Below are 21272 nucleotides of genomic sequence, written 5' to 3' on the forward strand. Positions count from 1 at the left end.
CTCCGTGCACGCGCGCTCTCTCTTTCACCTCCCTCCTTCACTTCATCTCTCCCCACCCCACCATTTTTTTTAAATATAATAAAACAACATTGAAATGACATAAAATAAAGTCAAATATCCGAAAACACCTTTATTAAGGTCTTAGTAAATGTTTAATTAGGCCAACTTTATATTAATATGCAAATATAAGCAGAAATAAAACAGGGCAACACTCCCAGTAAACAAGGAACGTCCCTGGACGTTCAAAGTAGGTCTAAAAGTAGTCTGTCCGTCAAGGACATATTTTAAACGTCAATGGACGTCCAAAATCCATCTTAATAAGTTAGTTAAGTGGTGACCAATCGATAACGTCAGTGGACGTCCAAAACGCGTTTTATACAAGTAATTTATTTCGGGACCAATTAATAACGTCAATGGACGTCCAAAATACGTCTAATAGTCGTCTTTTCAATGTCTGTGTTTGGACGTGTTTTCAACTTTCATTTTCAACCTTAAGAGAACGTTGATTCGACGGCAGTCATTACGTTATTTCAACGTTGAATCAACGGCTAAATGTTTACTGGGCTGACTACTCGAATTACAAATACAGTTAAGGCATTTGATACACTTTAACTCGTTTTAAACTGTCCTTAGCCCTTTGCCTTATTTATTGCCAAATAAAGTCAAACTGAACATTAGAAGTAGTAGTAGTAGTAGGAGAAGTCTTATAGTAGTAGTACAGTATTTGGACAATCTGGTGGATCCGCCTCCTGGTGGACGAGTTCTGCACTGCAGTTTAAAGCATGATACAGAGTGGAAAAATCAAGTAGCTCCATCACAGCTTTCCACTGTTCAGCATTCCAGAGCGTCACTGCTGCTCCTACTGCTCCAAACAGGAGCGAAATGAACAAACAAATTAAGTTATTAAAGAATGCGTTTGATGCACACACACACACACACGCGCGCGCAGACACAGACAGAGACAGACAGGTCAGGAATTCCTGAAGCTGCAAGCCAATGAGCTTCTAGAAATGCATCTGGCATCGAATGAGCTTATGAATACGAGTGAGCACAGAGATAAATTTAGTCGTGCCAACACGAGCAACACACAGTGGCCACGCAGCTTTCCTGTAAAGGGCTCTAAATTTGGTGACAGACTCAGTCCTCGCTTCCCAGTGAGAAGGAACATGGCAGCAGACCGGCGCGTGGAAGCGGCTGTGTTTTTACTAACTTAAAGGACGTCCAGCCTGAAGATAATGTCGGCTCCCAGCAGCGCACAGTAAACAGCTGAGAGGAAGAAGGCTCCCTCAAGACCTCCTCGGGAGACAATGACCGTCACTTACACCAGTAAAGTGGCCAACGCCACCTTCTTTGGGTTCCACAGGCTTCTGCTGCGCTGGAGGGGTAGCATCTACAAACTGCTTTACCGAGAGTTCCTCGTCTTTGCTCTTCTCTACACCATCCTCAGTGTGGTGTACAGGTAATCCACTTTCCTTACTTTCAGTGGCAATAGTTCACTCTGCTAATATCAACTTATTATGTGGTTATGTGGTGAACATAATGGACAAATTCAGAGGTTCCAGAGCTTGCATGATGGGGCTTTAGAGCTTCAGGAGTTTGGCTGGAGATGGATTCATAGATCTGTGCATACTAAAGAAGTGTAGAGTTACACCTAGGACACGTCTAAAGTGATCTACTTCTTGGATTAACTTCTTGGAGACAACTTCTCAAGAAGTTTAATCAGTGCCCGAGGGAATTTTAAATGTCTATATACATTTATTTCTGTGTTGATGTTTTCTGCATGCTCCCTCACATCTTATTCTCAATATAAATATGCTGGAATGCTATTTGCATTAGATTTCTGCATTGTACTGTATTTTAATGCCCACTTTTTAGAAATCACACAATACTACAAGCTTTCTAAGCGATTAAGGAATCTTCTACAGATCTGTTCATCATTCTGGGGACGTCTTACATCTTTTTTCACGCCCCAAGTGTCCATCATAACCGAATCATTTAACAACTTCTATATCTTTGTGCAAAGATGAAATCTTCAGCATTTTAATCCTGCGTACTGCATTAAAGACTGACTAATTGTAGTATCTGAGCTTTGCACATTGGCCCTGACTGCACTAACTGTAATATAGCTTTAAAAATCCTGTGCTTAAATGGAATTAAATATGAAAGAATGCCTTCTCCCTGCATGAACACACATTCGAACTCACATTAGATTTCCTCTGCCTTTAGATGGATTCTTACTGATCCTCAGAAGCGTCTCTTCGAAAAAATATCCATATACTGTGACCGTTATGCAGAACAGATCCCCGTCACCTTTGTACTTGGTAAGTGTTGTTTGGTTAAAACCTTTACTATGGAACCACCTCTGATCTCTGCTCTTGTTTGAGTTGGATGGAGGAGCAGAGATGGTCGGTGCTGTTGAGAAGATTTCTTAAACCACTTAGAAAAAGACTACGTTGTGTTTACACCAATCAGCCATAATAATATTATTCCATTAAATTGACTACCCTATTTCTAAGTGGACTTAGTGGTTCTACAATAACAGACTTTCACTTTGTTATTCAATGGTCAAGGACCCCATGAGTCCAGGAGCAGGTGTCATTTGAGTGGTGGATCATTCTCAGTTCTGCAGTGACACTGACGTTGTGGTATACCAGTGTGTGTTGTGCTATTATGGGTGGATCAGACACAGCAGTGCTGTTAGGAGTTATAAACACTGTGCCAATTACTGGCCGCTGATTTAGCCGTCAGAGACTGTTCCTGCACACTTTGTGTGGACACAGGAGGCTGCCTATAGGGCGCTGTTGGCTGAATATAAGTGACTGAAGCAGAGGCGATTGCTCTAAAAGTGGAAGGGAAGCTTAGCTTCCCCTAAAATGTCAAAAAATAAGTGATCAAATATATACTGTTGTGTGTACATGTCATTGAATAAATATGCTCTACATCGCGCTCAACTTTTGTTCAGAATCAGCTTCTTATCACTGGTAAAGACGCAGCTTTCCTCTCAATCATTCCCGCAGCTTCACGGTGCTTTAAGCGTCCACAGAGTTCAATAGCGAAGCAGCGAAGTGCAGCGAAACGAGACGAGTCATTGGATCAATGCTGGGCTTTGTCCCGCCCATCGGACGCTCAGCGTCTCTGGGGGTCTATGGGGCAGTGGGCTGGCCTCGGCTGGCCCGGACACTCAGCTTCTGCATGATGATTGGATGATCTGTCTGAGGCTGAATCCCTTTTTGATTGACAGCGAAATGAGCAAATCAGCGATCCTTTGGTGTAAAAATCCATGGGAGCATTACATTTTCATTCTGTTCTGAGTTGAACCAGAGACTTTCTTAAACCTCTTAGCGGCATTTTCTTTGTTAAAAACGACTAGCCACAAATCGAGTTTCTATTTCTGGTGGAGTTTTTTTTGTAGCTGCTTGTGTTTGGAGACTGACTTCTATCACTCTTTCTGACTTCTATCGCAGTTTCTGTCCAGCGGGTGCTGCTGAGCCCCTCCACCGTCACAAAGCACTCACAGGCGGACACACTTCACATGGGCCAAGGCCGTTTAAGCAGCCTAGCTCTGCTGGCCATTGAGAGGACACTAGTCAAGTCCCTGGAAAAGACGCCTTGTTGGTACGACAGGGTCATAGATCATTTTCTTGAAAAGAAACGGAGGGTAGAATTTACGTATAAATAAACCGACACATTTTATGATGTAGGCCGAAATTGAGCTTCCCCTCCTTGAAAGACCAGCATCCGCCACTGGACTGAAGTGAGTGACATGTTAAGTTATATTTCATTTTGAGTGTATCATGGTTAGCACTGGTACCTCTAAACTTCTGGACATCCACAGGCATCGGATTTAGCTCAGTTATGAGGAGTCATGCTGGAGAAATTGCATAGTAGCATGTAGCTAGTTAGATAGTAAGATAATTCTGTTTAAATTTAGCACTACAGTTATTCTGGTACTTCACTGTCCGTTCCAATTAACCTCAAATATATCGTCACATGCAACGTAATGGGTTATCTTTTGCCATCTTACATAGCCTTCCATTCTAGAGTTAAACTCATAAGAGTGGATAGGCAAAGCCAGTAAGAGCGTCATACGTAGACACTAATAATGTAAACGCTGTTGGACTGGTCACTGTGTCTCCTATGTGTAAATAGGCCTTTATATACTAATTGTAACAGATTACTATTTTCTTTCATCAGAACTTCATTGTCAGCTGTTAAGCAAACAAAGGTGAATGTGTTGTCTGTGGACTAATTGATCTAGTGGTTGTAGTATGCACAGAGGACAGACTGTCCATTATATGGTACCTTCAGTGCAAATGTGTAAGCAGATTTAAATGCCAACTACTGGGGAAAAACAAACACATCATACATAATCACTTAAACCCATGAAACTGAAACACCTGGTTTTAGACCACGGTAATTTATTAGTATGGTGTAGGGCCTCCTTTTGCGGCCGATACAGCGTCGATTCGTCTTGGGAATGACATATACAAGTCCTGCACAGTGGTCAGAGGGATTTGAAGCCATTCTTCTTGCAGGATAGTGGCCCGGTCTCTACGTGATGCTGGTGGAGGAAAACATTTCCTGACTCGCTCCTCCAAAACACCCCAAAGTGGCTCAATAATATTTAGATCTGGTGACTGTGCAGGCCATGGGAGATGTTCAACTTCACTTTCATGTTCATCAAACCAATCTTTCACCAGTCTTGCTGTGTGTATTGGTGCATTGTCGTCCTGATACACCGCACCGCCTTCAGGACACAATGTTTGAACCATTGGATGCACATGGTCCTCCAGAAAGGTTCGGTAGTCCTTGGCAGTGACGCACCCGCACAAGTATTGGGCCAAGGGAATGTCATGATATGTCAGCCCAAACCATCACTGATCCACCCCCATGCTTCACTCTTGGCATGCAACTTCGTCCTTCTTTGTGGTATGCTGACATTACCCTGGATACCGTGGCTCTTGATACATCACAAAGACTTGCTGTCTTGGTCACAGATGCGCCAGCAAGACGTCCTCTTTTGAACTCTGGTATGTCGCCCATAATGTTGTGTGCATTGCAATATTTTGAACAAAACTGTGCTCTTACCCTCTGCTAATTAACCCTTCACACTCTGCTCTTACTGGTGCAATGTGCAATTAATGAAGATTGGCCACCAGGCTGCTCCAATTTAGCCATGAAACCTCCCACACTAAAATGACAGGTGTTTCAGTTTCATTGTCTAACCCCTGTATATAAACTCCAGTGACTCCTTTACCAGCATCACAAACATTGCCATGTCAGTGTCTTTGCTTTGCTAAGGATGGCCATCACACTTAGTGAGAAACTGTCCTATAGTGATCCACTTTCCATGATATTTGAAATAGGCTGGACTGATTAAATAGATGTGTGAACTTGTCTCCCACTATAGGCTTCTATGTGACACTGGTGGTGAATCGCTGGTGGCACCAGTTCCAGAACCTGCCATGGCCGGACAGAGTCATGATCCTCATCTCTAGCTGTGTCCAGGGCCGGGATGAACAGGGCCGGCTGCTGCGGCGCACACTCATACGCTACGTCAACCTCACATCAGTGCTTATCTTCCGCTCAGTTAGTACTGCCGTCTGCAAACGCTTTCCTACAATTGACCATGTAGTGGAAGCAGGTAAGCATAAAAAAGACATGCACTAATAACATAAGTGTTACTATTGATATCAGAGTGTTTAAACGTTAATGGCATATTTAATTACACCCTGAATAAATGGTGAACTAGACTGTAATCTGTTGAGCTACATACTTTGTTAGCCCCCTTTTACCCTGTTTACCAGCACAGACAATAGATATTATTTGGGTAATAGATCGTTCTCGGTGCTGCAGTGACACTGACAGGGTGGTGGTGGTGATACAGTGTGTGTTGCACTGGTATAAGTGGATCAGACACAGCAGTGCGGCTGGAATTTTTAAACACAGTTCCAACCTACTGGCACAGTATTAGACACTCATACCTTTTTTGTAAACCCGAAAATTCAGAGGCAGTAGTTCATCTGCTGCTGCACATGTTCACCACCCTCTGGGGTTTCATTAGTGGTCACAGGATGCTGCCACCTGGATGTTGTTGGCTGTATATTTTGGGTTGGTTGGCTATTCTCTGTCCAGCAGTGACACTGAGGGTTTTAAAAACTCCAGCAGCACTGCTGTGTCATACCAACAAAATAACAACACGCCACCAACAAGCCAGTGTCACTGAAGCACTGAAAAAGATCCACCACTCAAATCATACCTGTTTTATTGTGGTGGTCCTTTGGGGGTCCTAACCATTGAGGAACAGAATGGGAAAACAATATATGAAGAGCAACAGATGGACTACAGTCTGTGGTTATAGAGCTTCAGAGTTCTCCTGTATGGTCAGTGGAGCTGATAACATGGATAATGCGTGTAGACACAATGAGGTTGCTTTTTTGTTGTTGTTGTTGTGGGCGATCAGTGTATTTTCTTGATTAAATGACCTCTGCTCTGTGCTCACTTATATTCATTACAGTTTAACACACAAGTCCTCAGTATAACCTCTATTCTTCGGAAGAGCATTGATTGCTAATTCTCTGATTCCACAAACAGACCACACCAATTATCTGATTTAACATCAATTAGTCCAGAGGTCATCCGCAGTGAAAAGCCAACTTGTGTGGGGTAAAAAACCCTAGAGCAGGAGCAGCCTTTACGTAACAAATGACCAAAGACTATTTAAGGCTATAGCTAATAAAATAGGTGTATTTGCATTAGCATAGCATTTCTGGAAAAGGGAATTCCTAAAGATGGCATCAAAAGAATGGGTGAATCCAGTCTAATGTAAGCAATGGAAAGTCTCAGCTCCAGTTCAGCCAAGCCAATAAAATATTTCCCTGTGAGTTTAGAGTGTATCACTAGATTCCTTCCACATAAACAACATGGAGTCCTCTTCATACAGAACAGAGGATAAGACAGAATAAGCACCCGGAAGAAAATACAATGAGGAAAAAAGAAAACAGATATTTTTTACTCTGGTTTGATTTCATTGCACTTGCCCTAATTGTCAGTGTGATGGTATTTTCTGGAGACCTGTGTTTATGAGATTTCCCTTTATAAACAGTTTAGCCATAATTTGTACACATGCAATAAAAGGAGAAAACAAACTCATAAAAAGTGAAGAAGTCATTCACCTGGTTTCTATCCATCTCTCGATTTGACTCCAGACTTGAATGTTCAACAAAAATAATCACCAGACATGCTGAAATGTCATTTAAATACACTGTAATACAACTATAATCATTGATATATTCAGCCACCCACTACTTTCTTTCACTGCTACGATATCATATACTAACCTATTAATATGGCTTTATTCTAGTGCTGTCGATTGATTAAAAAATAACTAATTAGTGTTTAATCGCATAGTCCCTTAAGACTGAAGCTGTTAATAATGGACTCTTAAATGTAACATAAACTAATCAATGTAAGATCAACACAATGGTATTATATTTATTAGTAGTGTCTATAGGTTTAAAAAAGAATAATTACAACAATAAATTTAAAAGGCTAGTACTTCCTTGTATGTGTGAGATAAATGTGTCGTGTCATGCATGACAACGTGGCATGAGAAAACTATTCTTTTTGACATTATTATCATATCTCAATGTAGTTTTGATGAATTTTTAATTAGAATCAATTTACTGAGTAATGAGAGAGAGAGAGAGATGATTTTTAATACAAATTTCAACCTAAATAAATCATAATCTACCTTCTGAACTCAATAGTAGCTACGCTGTGTTTACATCGCTACACAAAAATGCTAATATATTCTGTAAAAAGCATGAATTTTGGGAGGAAGTTGTCTTTTGGTAAAATGGTTCATTTCTGTAAAAAAACTCAGAACTACTTTATTCACATGTTCACTTTACTGTTTATATGTCAGATGGATGTGTCATAATTTACCACATTTCTTTTTAGTGAGCACAAAAATGAATATGACTTTGTTTCCACTGAATTAAAATACAGAAATAATACCTACACTGTAAAAAATCTCTTGTAAATTTTACAGTAAAATACTGGCAGCACAGTTCCCAGCCGTTTACCGTATTTTTACAGGAACACTACTGTATTTCAAATTTACAGCATATTACTGTAATTGAATAATACAATAATTGACTGTAAATACATTTATATTATATATAATTTGTATAATTTATGTTTATTTTTAAATTTTATATTTACTATAAATAAACCTATTTACTGTAAGTAAATTTATTTGTTAAATAAATGATTTACAGTAAAACACTGTAGCAGACTCGCTGTAAATTTACAGCAATTTTTTACAGTGTAAATATATCATCAGTATCAACATTTGCTGACATTAACATTTGAAATAATGTAATCATAATTTGTAGCAATGGTCCTCTCTAATTTTCAATATTACATCAAATTTATACAGTGTTACTTTTACCTGATAAAAGCACTGTACCGACGGAACTGAGCCTCACATGTGGATGGAGAACTTTGAAGTTTGAAGTTTGAGTTGAGTTCTCACAGCCAGTTAATTCATTTGAAATTAAACCCCTGGGTGGCAAGGTAGCGTTGCACATGCTGTTAATGTCTTTGCTTCAGGACACACTCTGTGAGGTTTGGTGTGTTCTTCCTGTGTCTGCTTGGGTTTCCTCTGGGTGCTCTGATTTCTTCCCCAATACCTAAAAGATATATTGGTGGGTTTACTGGCTGTGCAAAACCTGTGTGAGTGTATGGGCAATGGGTGTATCTTAAAAGGTGAAATCCCATGCTAGGAAAAGTCTATAGCTTTTCTGACATCATATCTATGTGAAAAATGGAGGCAGGGATGGGCAACTGGGATAAAAATGAGGGTTAATTATCTTTTATAAAAATAGGAAGTATTATAAGTGGGAATACTATAAACCTTTTATAGAGGTGACATTAAAACTGTATAAAAATATTAGTGAGGAGTAAAGAAGATAATAATTAAGATGGATAAATGAAAATCATCCATTTGACACAGTCAGTGTCTCAAATTTCAGCCAAGCTAAGTGGAGGAAGAAGAAATAATACGGCTCATTTATTTCTGTCACAATGTCCCTGTTTTTTTAGGTTTCATGACTCCAGAGGAACGGAAGATCTTTGACAATCTCAAGTCTCCACATCTCAAATACTGGATCCCAGTTGTGTGGTTCACAAATTTGGCATGCAAAGCAAGGAAAGAAGGCCGGATCCAAGACAGCGTGGATCTTCAGACGATCCTCTATGTAAGATCATTTATATATTCTTCTGATCACAGGCTGATCGTGATATTCTGGTCATCTTGCAGAATATTCAAGTCATCCTTCACCATTCAAGTCATTCATTCATCCATTATCTGTAAGTGCTTATCCAGTTCAGGATCGCGGTGGGTCCAGAGCCTACCTGGAATCATTGGGCGCAAGGCAGGAATACACCCTGGAGTGGGCGCCAGTCCTTCACCGGGCAACACACACATTCACTCCCACACACACACAGACACTTCTGAGTCGCCAATCCACCTATCGAGGAAACCGAAGCACCCGGAGGAAACCCAGACGGACACAGGGAGAACACACCACACTCCTCACAGACAGTCACCCGGAGCGGGACTTGAACCCACAACCTCCAGGTCCCTGGAGCTGTGTGACTGCAACACTACCTGCTGCGCCACCGTGCCGCCCCCATTCAAGTCACGTGTCTCCCAAAATGGCCAGGGAACATCCTTCTTAACTTTCAATGGAAGTCAATGTAAAAAGATTTTATTCCAAACAATTTTAGAGCATTTCTATTAGTTCATTCATCATGAAATTTTCACATGATGTGAAGGACATCTGCTGTGCTCAAATGTGCTAAACTAAAGAGCGACAAAAATGTAGATACATGTTTTTAATCAGAGATTGCATAGCATAATATAATTTTATAATTAATCGAGCTGGCAAATGTTCTGTTTGAAAGTGCCACCATGCCACTTTTATTTGGTGATAGCCATACTCAATGAGACAAATATAGACTTTGATGTTGCTAAGCACGTACTACTGGACACTTTCCCAGAGTATGGAAGTCATATTCAGGCTGTGACCTTGTGCAAAGTTCAAATGCTGGCTCATACATGTATGGAAGGGATTAAATAGTCCTACATGTGAGACACTTCTAAGAATGTCTCTGCAAGTCATCCCGTGGAACAAGTAGGTATAATCAGGTTACTGAGACATCATGTTTGGAGGTTGGAGTCTGAGGGAGTTTGTTGACCTTTAACAAGGAGCTAAAGTCAGAAGATGACAATTAAACTGCTTTATTATGGATATGTAAGAGCTTTGAGATTAGAGTAGCACACAAATATCTGCAAGGGCTTGATTGTGTTGGTTTTTCAGGAGGTGAACAGATTCAGGACCTGGTGCTCTACTTTGTTTGGATACGACTGGGTTGGGGTTCCCTTAGTCTACACACAGGTAAGGATTTTTCCTTACAATTCCCCATGCACACTAACCACAAAACCAAAAACCAGTCGCCTCCAAGCCCAGAAGTTTCCACCTGTTTCAAATGTCCCTGATGCATGTGCTCTGAATATGAGCTATCCAGAGACAACTTATCCCTCTGTCTCTGCAAAGACATAAACTTTCCCTCTGGGACCTCTCAGCCAGATCAAAACAAGTCACAAATATGTTGCCTTTAAAACACTAACTCACTGTTCTTCATTTTCGGTTTGTTGTTTTGTTGTTGTTCTTATTCTCAATATTCTACAAGAGAACTTTAGATGCTAACTCCTACAGCTTTTAACATGCCACAGCAACTATATTTTATGTATTTTATTTCCTATACCAAATATTGTTATTATATTGTTATAGTGTACATTTTTTGTAAAAACTTTGTTCAATATTTTTTTCTTTTTTTCCCCACATAAGATCACATTTTAATTGCTATGTTACACATTAAAATATTTTAAAGGGTGAGTCAAAAGTCTCAGGACACACTTTTATTTCTTTAATAAGCTACATGATCAACTTCCTATTGGAAAAACTTGCCCTTGATCCAATATGGCTTTCAAGATGGCGGCCATGTTCCGGACATAATCTCCTCACCCATTAATTACTGGGGTATTTAGATAAAAGGGTGTCCTGCCGTTTGACTCACACTGTAGTATGCGATTAATATGAATAATTTTACAAAATTTGACTACAACTTCCTAATATAATAAGGTGTCTCATTTTACAGAACCTTGTTACGCATTAGTGGTGTTATTTAGCTATGTAAACACAGTATCACCACTCAACATAGGGTGACCAGATCTGAGATGGTGAAAAAGAGGACACGTCTCTGGTGGGGGGTGTGTGTGATGAGGCCACGCCCCTCGCTCCCGTTGTATGATTAGCTGAACCTATGTGTGCTTTTAGGCCCTTTACACCTTTATTTGCTACACAAAACATGGGAATTTCTTTTTTAATTCATCCGAGAACTTACATTTACGTTTCGGCATAGCTGCTCGAGATGAGGGTAGGTACATGAGCTTTGCCTGACGTAAACGAGGACTACTGACGTGCAGACTGACCAATTAAATGTTTACAGAGAAGGTTATCGACCAATAACGGTAGCTCTACAGTCAGACCGTCCAATCAGAAAATTTTAGGCTACTTCACCAAGCCCCCTTCTCACTCAAGCGAACCAATCGGAGTAGGGGAGGGCGGGACTAGTTTCTATGTAAGTTCTATGTAAACTCTAGAAAAACAAAATCCCGGACGTTTGTGAAATTCCCCCCCGGACATTTTTTTAAGTCTAAAAAAGAAGATATGTCCGGGTAAACGAGGACGTCTGGTCACCGTAACTCAACAAACTCCCACTCAGTTCAAACCTGTGCAGATGACGTTTGCTGTAAATGTTGACCATTTCAGTTAAAGAGCTAAACTTGCTATTTAAATTTCTAATAATTTGAAAGCCTTAACGTGATAATAAAGTAATGAAGAACTCTCCTTCCTACCAATAGGTTGTAACCTTGGCTGTGTACACATTCTTCTCAACCTGCATCATAGGCCGGCAATTTCTTGACCCCAAACAGGGCTATCAGGGTCATGATGTTGACCTCTATGTGCCAGTCTTCACCCTGCTCCAGTTCTTCTTCTATTCTGGGTGGCTTAAGGTAAAAGATATTGCGCCTACATTTTCTGTTCATTTTATTTGTGGCTTTCCTGGCACAACAGGTTTTTTTTCTTTTTTGTTGTTTGTTTGTTTGAATAGAAATTAAAGTACCAATATGATAAGTGTTGTTGTGAGGAAAAATGGCAACATTTTTGCTGCTTGCACTAAGATAATGTAACCTAATGTAAATAAAAGCATTACAAGATTAGTCAAGTTGGCCACAGCGGTACATATAAGCAGCTGCTTTTATGCATTTACTTTCTTTGCCTCAGTCGAGCATATTTTGCTTGTAATTAGATTTGCTCATAAGAGGATGGCAACAAATAAATTAGACTAAACATTTCCTCCACATCCTGGAAAGGCCCTGTTCAGTTATTACAGATGAGGAGTCTGCAACCAGAAATTATCATCAAGGAGGGAGAGACAGAAGCACAAATTTACAGATTCAATTGCCACATGGGATGTACATCTAGCAAGTACTGAACCGGAACAATACACATTTAGAAACCATAAATATAATGTGCAGCTGCGCCACATCAATTCAAAGTGTTATACAAAAATGTTCAGTTGATGTTTATATCCATTCCTGCAGGTGGCTGAGCAGCTCATAAACCCGTTTGGAGAAGATGATGATGACTTTGAGCCCAATTGGTGCATTGACAGAAACCTGCAGGTTTGTTTTAATGAACAAACACGTTGGATGGATGGCAGTGCACTACATCTCCTAAGGTGTTTCAGTTTTGAAGAGCTGATATTTGTGGCATCAAGGGTTTATAGAGTCATTTTGTGTTTCCTGAGTAGTTTAACTCTCTCAGTTACTTTGACACATGTTTGGTGTTAAGGGGAATACAATATAGCGATTTTTTTTTTTCATAAGTCAGCGAACTGGTGCGTTAATGAGTATTTTTTATATCTTTTTATAAGTGCAAAATAATTATTAATCAGAAAACAGGTTCTTTGTGTACTCTCTAGTTATTTAAAGTGCTTATATTAATAATTCATTCATTCATTCATTCATTCATTATCTGTAAGCGCTTATCCAGTTCAGGGTTGTGGTGGGTCCAGAGCCTACCTGGAATCATTGGGCGCAAGGCAGTAATACACCCTGGAGGGGGCGCCAGTCCTTCACAGGGCAATTCACACATTCACTCATACACTCACACCTACTGACACTTTTGAGTCACCAGTTACCCGGAGGAAACCCACGCAGACACAGGGAGAACACACTAAACTCCTCCCAGACAGTCACCCAGAGGAAACCCACACAGACACAGGGAGAATACACCACACTCGTCACAGACAGTCACCCAGAGGAACCTACGCGGACACAGGGAGAACACACCACACTCCTCACAGACAGTCACCCGGAGGAACCTACGCGGACACAGGGAGAACACACCACACTCCTCACAGACAGTCACCTGGAGGAACCTACGCGGACACAGGGAGAACACACCACACTCCTCACAGACAGTCACCCGGAGGAAACCCACACAGACACAGAGAGAACACACCACACTCCTCACAGACAGTCACCTGGAGGAACCTACGCGGACACAGGGAGAACACACCACACTCCTCACAGACAGTCACCCGGAGGAAACCCACACAGACACAGAGAGAACACACCACACTCCTCACAGACAGTCACCCGGAGGAAACCCACACAGACACAGGAAAAACACACCACACTCTTCACAGACATTCACCCGGAGAAAACCTACACAGACACAGGAAAAACACACCACACTCCTCACAGACAGTCACCCAGAGGAAACCCACACAGACACAGGAAAAACACACCACACTCCTCACAGACAGTCACCCGGAGGAAACCCACGCAGACACAGGGAGAACACACCACACTCCTCACAGACAGTCACCCGGAGGAAACCCACGCAGACACAGGGAGAACACACCACACTCCTCACAGACAGTCACCCGGAGGAAACCCACGCAGACACAGGAAAAACACACCACACTCCTCACAGACAGTCACCCGGAGCGGGACTTGAACCCACAACCTCCAGGTCCCTGGAGATGTGTGACTGTGACACCTACCTGCTGCACCTCCATGCCAACCTATAATAATAATAAAAATAATACATTACATTTATACAGTGCTTTTCAAGAACACAAAGATGCATACAAGTTACAGGTAATGTAGCAACAGACAGACAACATAACAAGGAAAAAAAAACAAACATTTATGGCCCTAGGAGGTTGAATGCACAAAAGAATAGGTGAGTTTTAAGCTGGGACCTAAAAGAAGACAGAGAGTTTGACTGCTGGATTTGTGATGGAAGAGAGTTTCAGAGACGGGGAGTGACTCTGGAGAAAGCCCGGTCTCTAAGGCTGCGAAGATTAGAAGAGGGAATTGATAATCGGCCAGTGGTTGAAGATCTAAGGGTGTGGGAGGGTCTATAGGGCGGAAGAAGGTCTGAGAGGTAGGAAGGGGCAAGTTTTTTTAAGGCTTTTTACGTGAGCAACAGGAATTTAAACTGAATACAGTATTTAATAGGGAGCCAGAGGCAGACTGAGAGATGGATGACCTGATTTTTCTGTTTCGTAAGTGTATCTCAAAAGTGTCATAAAACAATACATCAGACATCGCACAGCACATCAATAACAATGCATTTATTCATCATTCATCCACCGCTTCATCCTGATCAGGGTTGCTGTGGGTCTGGAAAACTGGTAGAGTCACTGGGTGCAAGGCAGGAACACACACTAGACAGGGCATCACACACCTACTCACATCTGTGAACAATTGTGCACAGCCAGTCCACTTATTGAACAGTGGGAGGAAACCAGTGCACACAGGAAGAACCCCATGATTGAATATTAATGAATGAATTATTGAATCTTGTTTATAAAGGAGTGCCTGATTTTGGTGGCATCATTACAGGTCTCACTAATGGCTGTGGATGAGATGCACATGAATATTCCTCACATGACTAAAGATATCTACTGGAATGAACCTGATGTACGGCCTCCGTACACACTTGCTGCTGCCGATTACTGCATCCCATCTTTCCTGGGCTCTACTACTGACATGGGGTGAGCAGGAGACCTCTCACACACTCACAGAAATAAGTCCTAAAGCAATGCTTCTAAACCTTGTCCTCAAAGACCACCACCACTGAGTTGTCACCAGTGTTCTCAGTGGCTTGGTTTCGATGGTTTGGAGCTTGGATGAAGCAAAAATATTAAAAATGTCATAGGCACTGCTGTTTTAAAGCAACACTAGGTGGTATTTTTACCTTAAATTACAACTTAAAAATTGTTGTGATGTTTCACAGATCTGTAATTTGGAGAACAGAGTCTATTTCATTGCAACTACTGGCACAGCAATGCAGAAACTGCACTATGTAAATTTTGGAGGAGGGTAGGATATATAGAGTACTGGGAAAGAGTTTTAGACACCAGAGGTTATGAGATTTAAAAAGCTATTTATCTGAGCAGTAAGTATTTATTTGCTAAAAACAAACAAACAAACAACAAACAATGCCCAACATTAGAATAAAACCCAATAGCATTATTCCAGTGAGTGTGATATTCTGTGGGTGAATGTTAACTTTTTACAAATCTCTCCTTGTGGAGTCCGTATTATTTGAGGTTATCATCCAATACCTGAAATGAAACTGAAACACCTGTCATTGTAGTGTGGGAGGTGTCAGGGCTAAATTGGAGCAGCCTGGTCACCAATCTTCATTAACTGCACATTGCACCAGTAAGACCATGTGCATCCAATGGTTCAAACATTGTGTCCTGAAGGCGGTGCCGTGTATCAGGACGACAACGCACCAATACACACAGCAAGACTGGTGAAAGATTGGTTTGATGAACATGAAAGTGAAGTTGAACATCTCCCATGGCCTGCACAGTCACCACATCTAAATATTATTGAGACACTTTGGGGTGTTTTGGAGGAGCGAGTCAGGAAACGTTTTCCTCCACCAGCATCACGTAGAGACCTGGCCACTATCCTGCAAGAAGAATGGCTTCAAATCCCTCTGACCACTGTGCAGGACTTGTGTATGTCATTCCCAAGACGAATTGACGCTGTATCGGCCGCAAAAGGAGGCCCTACACCACACTAATAAATTATTGCGGTCTAAAACCAGGTGTTTCAGTTTCATTGTCCAACCCCTGTAGTTTTAGAGGTTAACTAATAATGATTTTAAATAATGTGTGCTGTTAATTTAACAAATTAATACAAATCAAGGAGAATCTGAACAAAACATTGTTCTTCAAACTCAGTCACCTACCACTTACTAGAGAAAAAAAATCTTATATTTCTTATTTTCTGCTATATTTCATATAGTTTGTATGCTTTAACTATTTTTCTGCTGTTTTTCTTCTAGGCTGTCTGACATACTGCAGGGTGAGGACATCGATATCCAACTGCCTCGGCGGCAGAGCTCTGTTCTAGGCCGAATGCGTCGCTTGCTGAGTGTCCAGGAGCCACCCGAACTGAACATCCGTCCGTCTTTCAAGCGCCACAGTAGTGACATTGCCAGCTTCTTCCCTTTTGTCCCTGAACACAGCATCCACCCTGGACCAGAGGAGAGTATGGCAGGCCAGCACAGGCCGAACTTTCACCTACATCCCCACCCCATGGTGGACACCCTCAGCACCCTCAGGGAGGTGAACAGCACACCTTCTTCACCTGACATGCCAATGCGCTCACCTTCTCACAGCAGTATACCTCCAGAAGTGGTCAGCGAAAGCCATGACAGCAATGATGCTCAGGTACCATCAGTGGAAACCACATGTTCTCTAGGATCCCAGGAGTTTCCATTTGAAACAGATAAGACCCAGAAGACAGAGGCTGGACTAGAGAAGCTTTCTGGTGAAGAACTGGACCAAGCAGAATGCCCTAAAGATCCAGAGCCCAGGAAATTTTCCAGCAGGTTGTTGGGTGACAGGGCAAAAAAGAGGCAGCTGTCATTTCAGTTCTCACGACAGGACACTAGAGGCTCCATGAAGAGCCTGCCCAAACCCAAAGGTATATTGAGAAGGAAAAGTTCCACCATGGCTCCGCCCAGAAGTACCCAGCTAGAGAGGCCACAAGCCACAGATTCTGTTGAAGCAAGCAGCCAGGAGAAAGAGCAGAAGAGTGATCCTGAAAGCTGAAAAAAGCTCCTAAAATCAGAGCACACAGATACAGTCCCGTTCAATTCAAATGTATTCATGGAGTCGTTTATACAAATGAACTTAAACAGCTTTGCAGAATTTCAGGTCTTAATGAGCATCACGGACGCTCCCTGAGGAGGAGACTTTAAAGGAACCAAAAATGCTATTCTCTGCACAAATACAGAATGGAGTAGTATTTTTATTTACATTGGGATTTTGACTGTGGATGTACAGAATAGAAATGACCCTGTGATTGGATGAAAGTGTATAGATTAGCCAATGAAAAGGAAAACACCCAAGAAATAATCATACAGCAATGAAAACTTGTGGACACCTGTCAAATATGGAATGAGAAGTAAGTCAATGCAACTATTGTCAGAAGTCTTACCACAATGTGTGATGTGTGTGTGTGTGTGTGTGTGTGTGTGTGTGATAAAGTGCAATGCCATGGAAATCTTTTTTAATGTAATTTTTTATGACTGTTGATGTGAGAAATGTGTTTATGTGTTTAGACTTTGTTAGAGTCATGTGACTTGGCATCAATGGGTCCTGGTTGCATGGAAAACATGGAGCTCTGCATTTTACCTATTTGTAGCAGTGAACACACACACACACACACATACACCAGGGAGAGCAAAATGCCTTTTTATATGAAGCTTCTGATTCATATTTCACACACAAACATGCAAAAGGTCAAGACGCTACCTGAGAGTGTTATATTGGGTGCCAGGGACAAAATATGTGCCTTTTTTCTTTCCCCAAATACATTACCTCCATCACCATTGTCTGATTTTACATCAGAATGACAAGCAGAACTGAATTGAGACTCTTAAAAATGTGCAGGGGGAGAGCACTCCATCACACACTCACACCTATGGACAATATTGAGCAGCCAATCCACCAACATGTGTTTTTGGACTGTGTGAGGAAACAAGAGATGTGCTTGAACTCCCCGCCCCCTCTTCACACAGCTTAAGACCTTTCTCCCTCTCTCTCAGTGTGCTGTGAATCTAATGGGGTTTAAATGCAGAGCTGGTTCATTGCTATGATCCTTGAAATTTCAGATCATCAATGTAAACAGACTCTTCTAGAAAACTGCCATTAAGGTTAATGAGTATTTGCTTTACTGCCTTGAACCCTGTTTTGTGCACAGGTTGCAGGTTGTGTTCTTTAAGTGATGTGTGTTTATCAGCTTTGCAAATTTGAAAATCTGAATCTGTTTCCAAATCTTTCATTGCACTTGAAGACATCTGTTTTTGCAAAGTATTTAGCTGAAAGCTTTTTCATTCATCCATTCACTGTCTTTAACTGCTTATCCAGTTTCCTACCCTCCACCAAAAGATACATAGTACTGTTTCTGTAGTGCTGAGCCCAGAGTAGCAATAAAACAGAGGCTCTATTACAGGTCAGTGGAGCATCAAAAATCATTTTGAAGCTGCAGTTTCAAGGTGAAATATTTTATTTAATTTATTTCCCATTGAGTACTTAAGTAAATATTAATATTATTGACTTAAAGGAGCAGGCCTAGGGTTTATTTACTCATTCATTCATTCATTATCTGTAACCCTTATCCAGTTTAGGGTCACGGTGGGTCCAGAGCCTACCTGGAATCACTGGGCGCAAACCTACCTGGAATACACCCAGTCCTTCACAGGGCAACACACACTCACACACTCACAACTACTGACACTTTTGGAGTCGCCAATCCACCTACCAATGTGTGTTTTTGGACTGTGGGAGGAAACCGGAGCACCCGGAGGAAACCCACGCAGACACAGGGAGAACACAACACACTCCTCACAGACAGTCACCCGGAGGAAACCCACGCAGACACAGGGAGAACATACCACACTCCTCACAGACAGTCACCCGGAGGAAACCCACGCAGACACAGGGAGAACACACCACACTCCTCACAGACAGTCACCCGGAGGAAACCCACACAGACACAGGGAGAACACACCAAACTCCTCACAGACAGTCACCCGGAGCGGGAATGGAACCCACAACCTCCAGGTCCCTGGAGCTGAGTGACTGCGACACCTACCTGCTGCGCCACCGTGTATCACAGTAAATGTCAAATGTGTAAAATTATCATTATTTATGAACATTCGTTTGCATTGAAGTGAGAATGAACTTTGTTTCCTATTTTCTTGAAAAAAACTAAGCCATGAGCTATGTTTTGTTTAAATGTCTCTGAATGTTATAGTAAATGTGTAGAGTGAAAGACTGCTTATAAACACACTGCTGAAGGAAAGAGTGTTGGCCTATGTCATGTCTGCATGTGTGTCATGAGTTCTGGAGAATTTCATGTTTATAGTGGTGAGGGTATGCACTCCATGTTAAGTGTGCATAAAGCTGTATTATCAAAACAGTCGTATGCATGGTGGGACTGCCTTCCCGTCATGCTCATTCTACAAAGAGCTCAGGAGGCTGCTTAAGGATTCTCCATGAAAAAAATAAATTAAGTTTTTTTTCTGCACAATCGGCACAACAGTGGAATGGGAACATACTGCAAGACACTTAAAACTTTTTCAAACAAATGCTTCCTGTCCAGTTCTTGAGAACGGAGCTTTTTCATAGTGGAAGCGGCCTGGCCAGCTGTGATAATGTTACTTTGAAGGTTATCATGATTTTGGTTCAAAAATATCTCATGCCAGTACCATTCATTATTTTGTTCCCAATTCATCCATTCATTCATTATCTGTAAGTGCTTATCCAGTTCAGGGTCACGGTGGGTCCAGAGCCTACCTGGAATCATTGGGTGCAAGGCGGGAATACACCCTGGAGGGGGCGCCAGTCCTTCATAGGACAACACAGACACACACACACACACATTCACTCACACACTCACACCTACGGACACTTTTGAGTCACCAATCCACCTACGAACGTGTGTTTTTGGACTGTGGGAGGAAACCGGAGCACCCGGAGGAAACCCACGCAGACACAGGGAGAACACAACACACTCCTCACAGACAGTCACCCGGAGGAAACCCACGCAGACACAGGGAGAACACAACACACTCCTCACAGACAGTCACCCGGAGGAAACCCACGCAGACACAGGGAGAACACAACACACTCCTCACAGACAGTCACCCGGAGGAAACCCACGCAGACACAGGGAGAACACAACACACTCCTCACAGACAGTAACCTGGAGGAAACCCACGCAGACACAGAGAGAACACACCACACTCCTCACAGACAGTCACACGGAGCAGGAATCAAACCCACAACCTACAGCTGTAGTGACCTGGAGCTGTGTGACTACGACACTACCTGCTGCGCCACTGTGCCGCCCTTGTTCCCAATTATTATTTTTCAATATCATAAATTATGCTCTTTAATAGAACTTAAATTAATTGTACATTAATTCACATATATATTCATATATTCATTCATTCATTATCTTTAAGCACTTATCCAGTTCAGGGTCGCGGTGGGTCCAGAGCCTACCTGGAATCACTGAGCACAAGGCAGGAACACACCCTGGAGGGGGCGCCAGTCCTTCACAGAGCGACATTCACTCACACCTACGGACACTTTTGAGTCGCCAATCCACTTACCAACGTGTGTTTTTTGAGACAGTATAAAATATATATTAAAAATGAACAACAAAAACAGAAAGCAGTGATTTGTAAATCCACACTAATATGTATTTAATCAAACGTATTACCAACACCAGGTATTTAGTGCTTTACTGCATCTTCTTCAGTGTTTTGTAAATGTATGCACATACTGGAAGTGATGCTTGCAGCCTTTTTGAAAAAAGTTTGGACAGGAGCAATTTATGACTGGCAATGTTGTGAAATGTTCAAAACAACGGATGACACAGTCATGCCTGTGAAAAAAGAGCATCCAGGTTTGCCACCAGGCCAAGGATGCATAAATAAATAAATGAAGCCTTTAGAAACAATGTGCGTCAATGAGTGATTCTGTTTATTTGCACAGAATTCACTGTGTGTTAAGGGGCAAAGCCG

The 21272-nt window shown here is 41.8% G+C and overlaps 1 protein-coding gene across 1 annotated transcript; it reads left to right on the forward strand.

Annotated features, from left to right (window-relative positions):
• Positions 1-1307: 1307 nt before the first annotated feature.
• LOC136695077 (bestrophin-3-like) lies at positions 1308-17286 on the forward strand. The gene is made up of 9 exons (XM_066668887.1): positions 1308-1459; positions 2227-2321; positions 5411-5644; positions 9109-9263; positions 10389-10466; positions 11996-12148; positions 12740-12820; positions 15056-15207; positions 16515-17286. The coding sequence occupies exons 1-9, from the start codon at positions 1308-1310 to the stop codon at positions 17284-17286; spliced, it is 1872 nt and encodes a 623-aa protein (XP_066524984.1).
• The last annotated feature ends 3986 nt before the right edge of the window (positions 17287-21272 follow it).

The sequence above is a fragment of the Hoplias malabaricus genome, chromosome 4 (genome assembly GCF_029633855.1).
Source record: "Hoplias malabaricus isolate fHopMal1 chromosome 4, fHopMal1.hap1, whole genome shotgun sequence".
In the NCBI taxonomy this organism is placed as follows: Eukaryota; Metazoa; Chordata; class Actinopteri; order Characiformes; family Erythrinidae; genus Hoplias; species Hoplias malabaricus.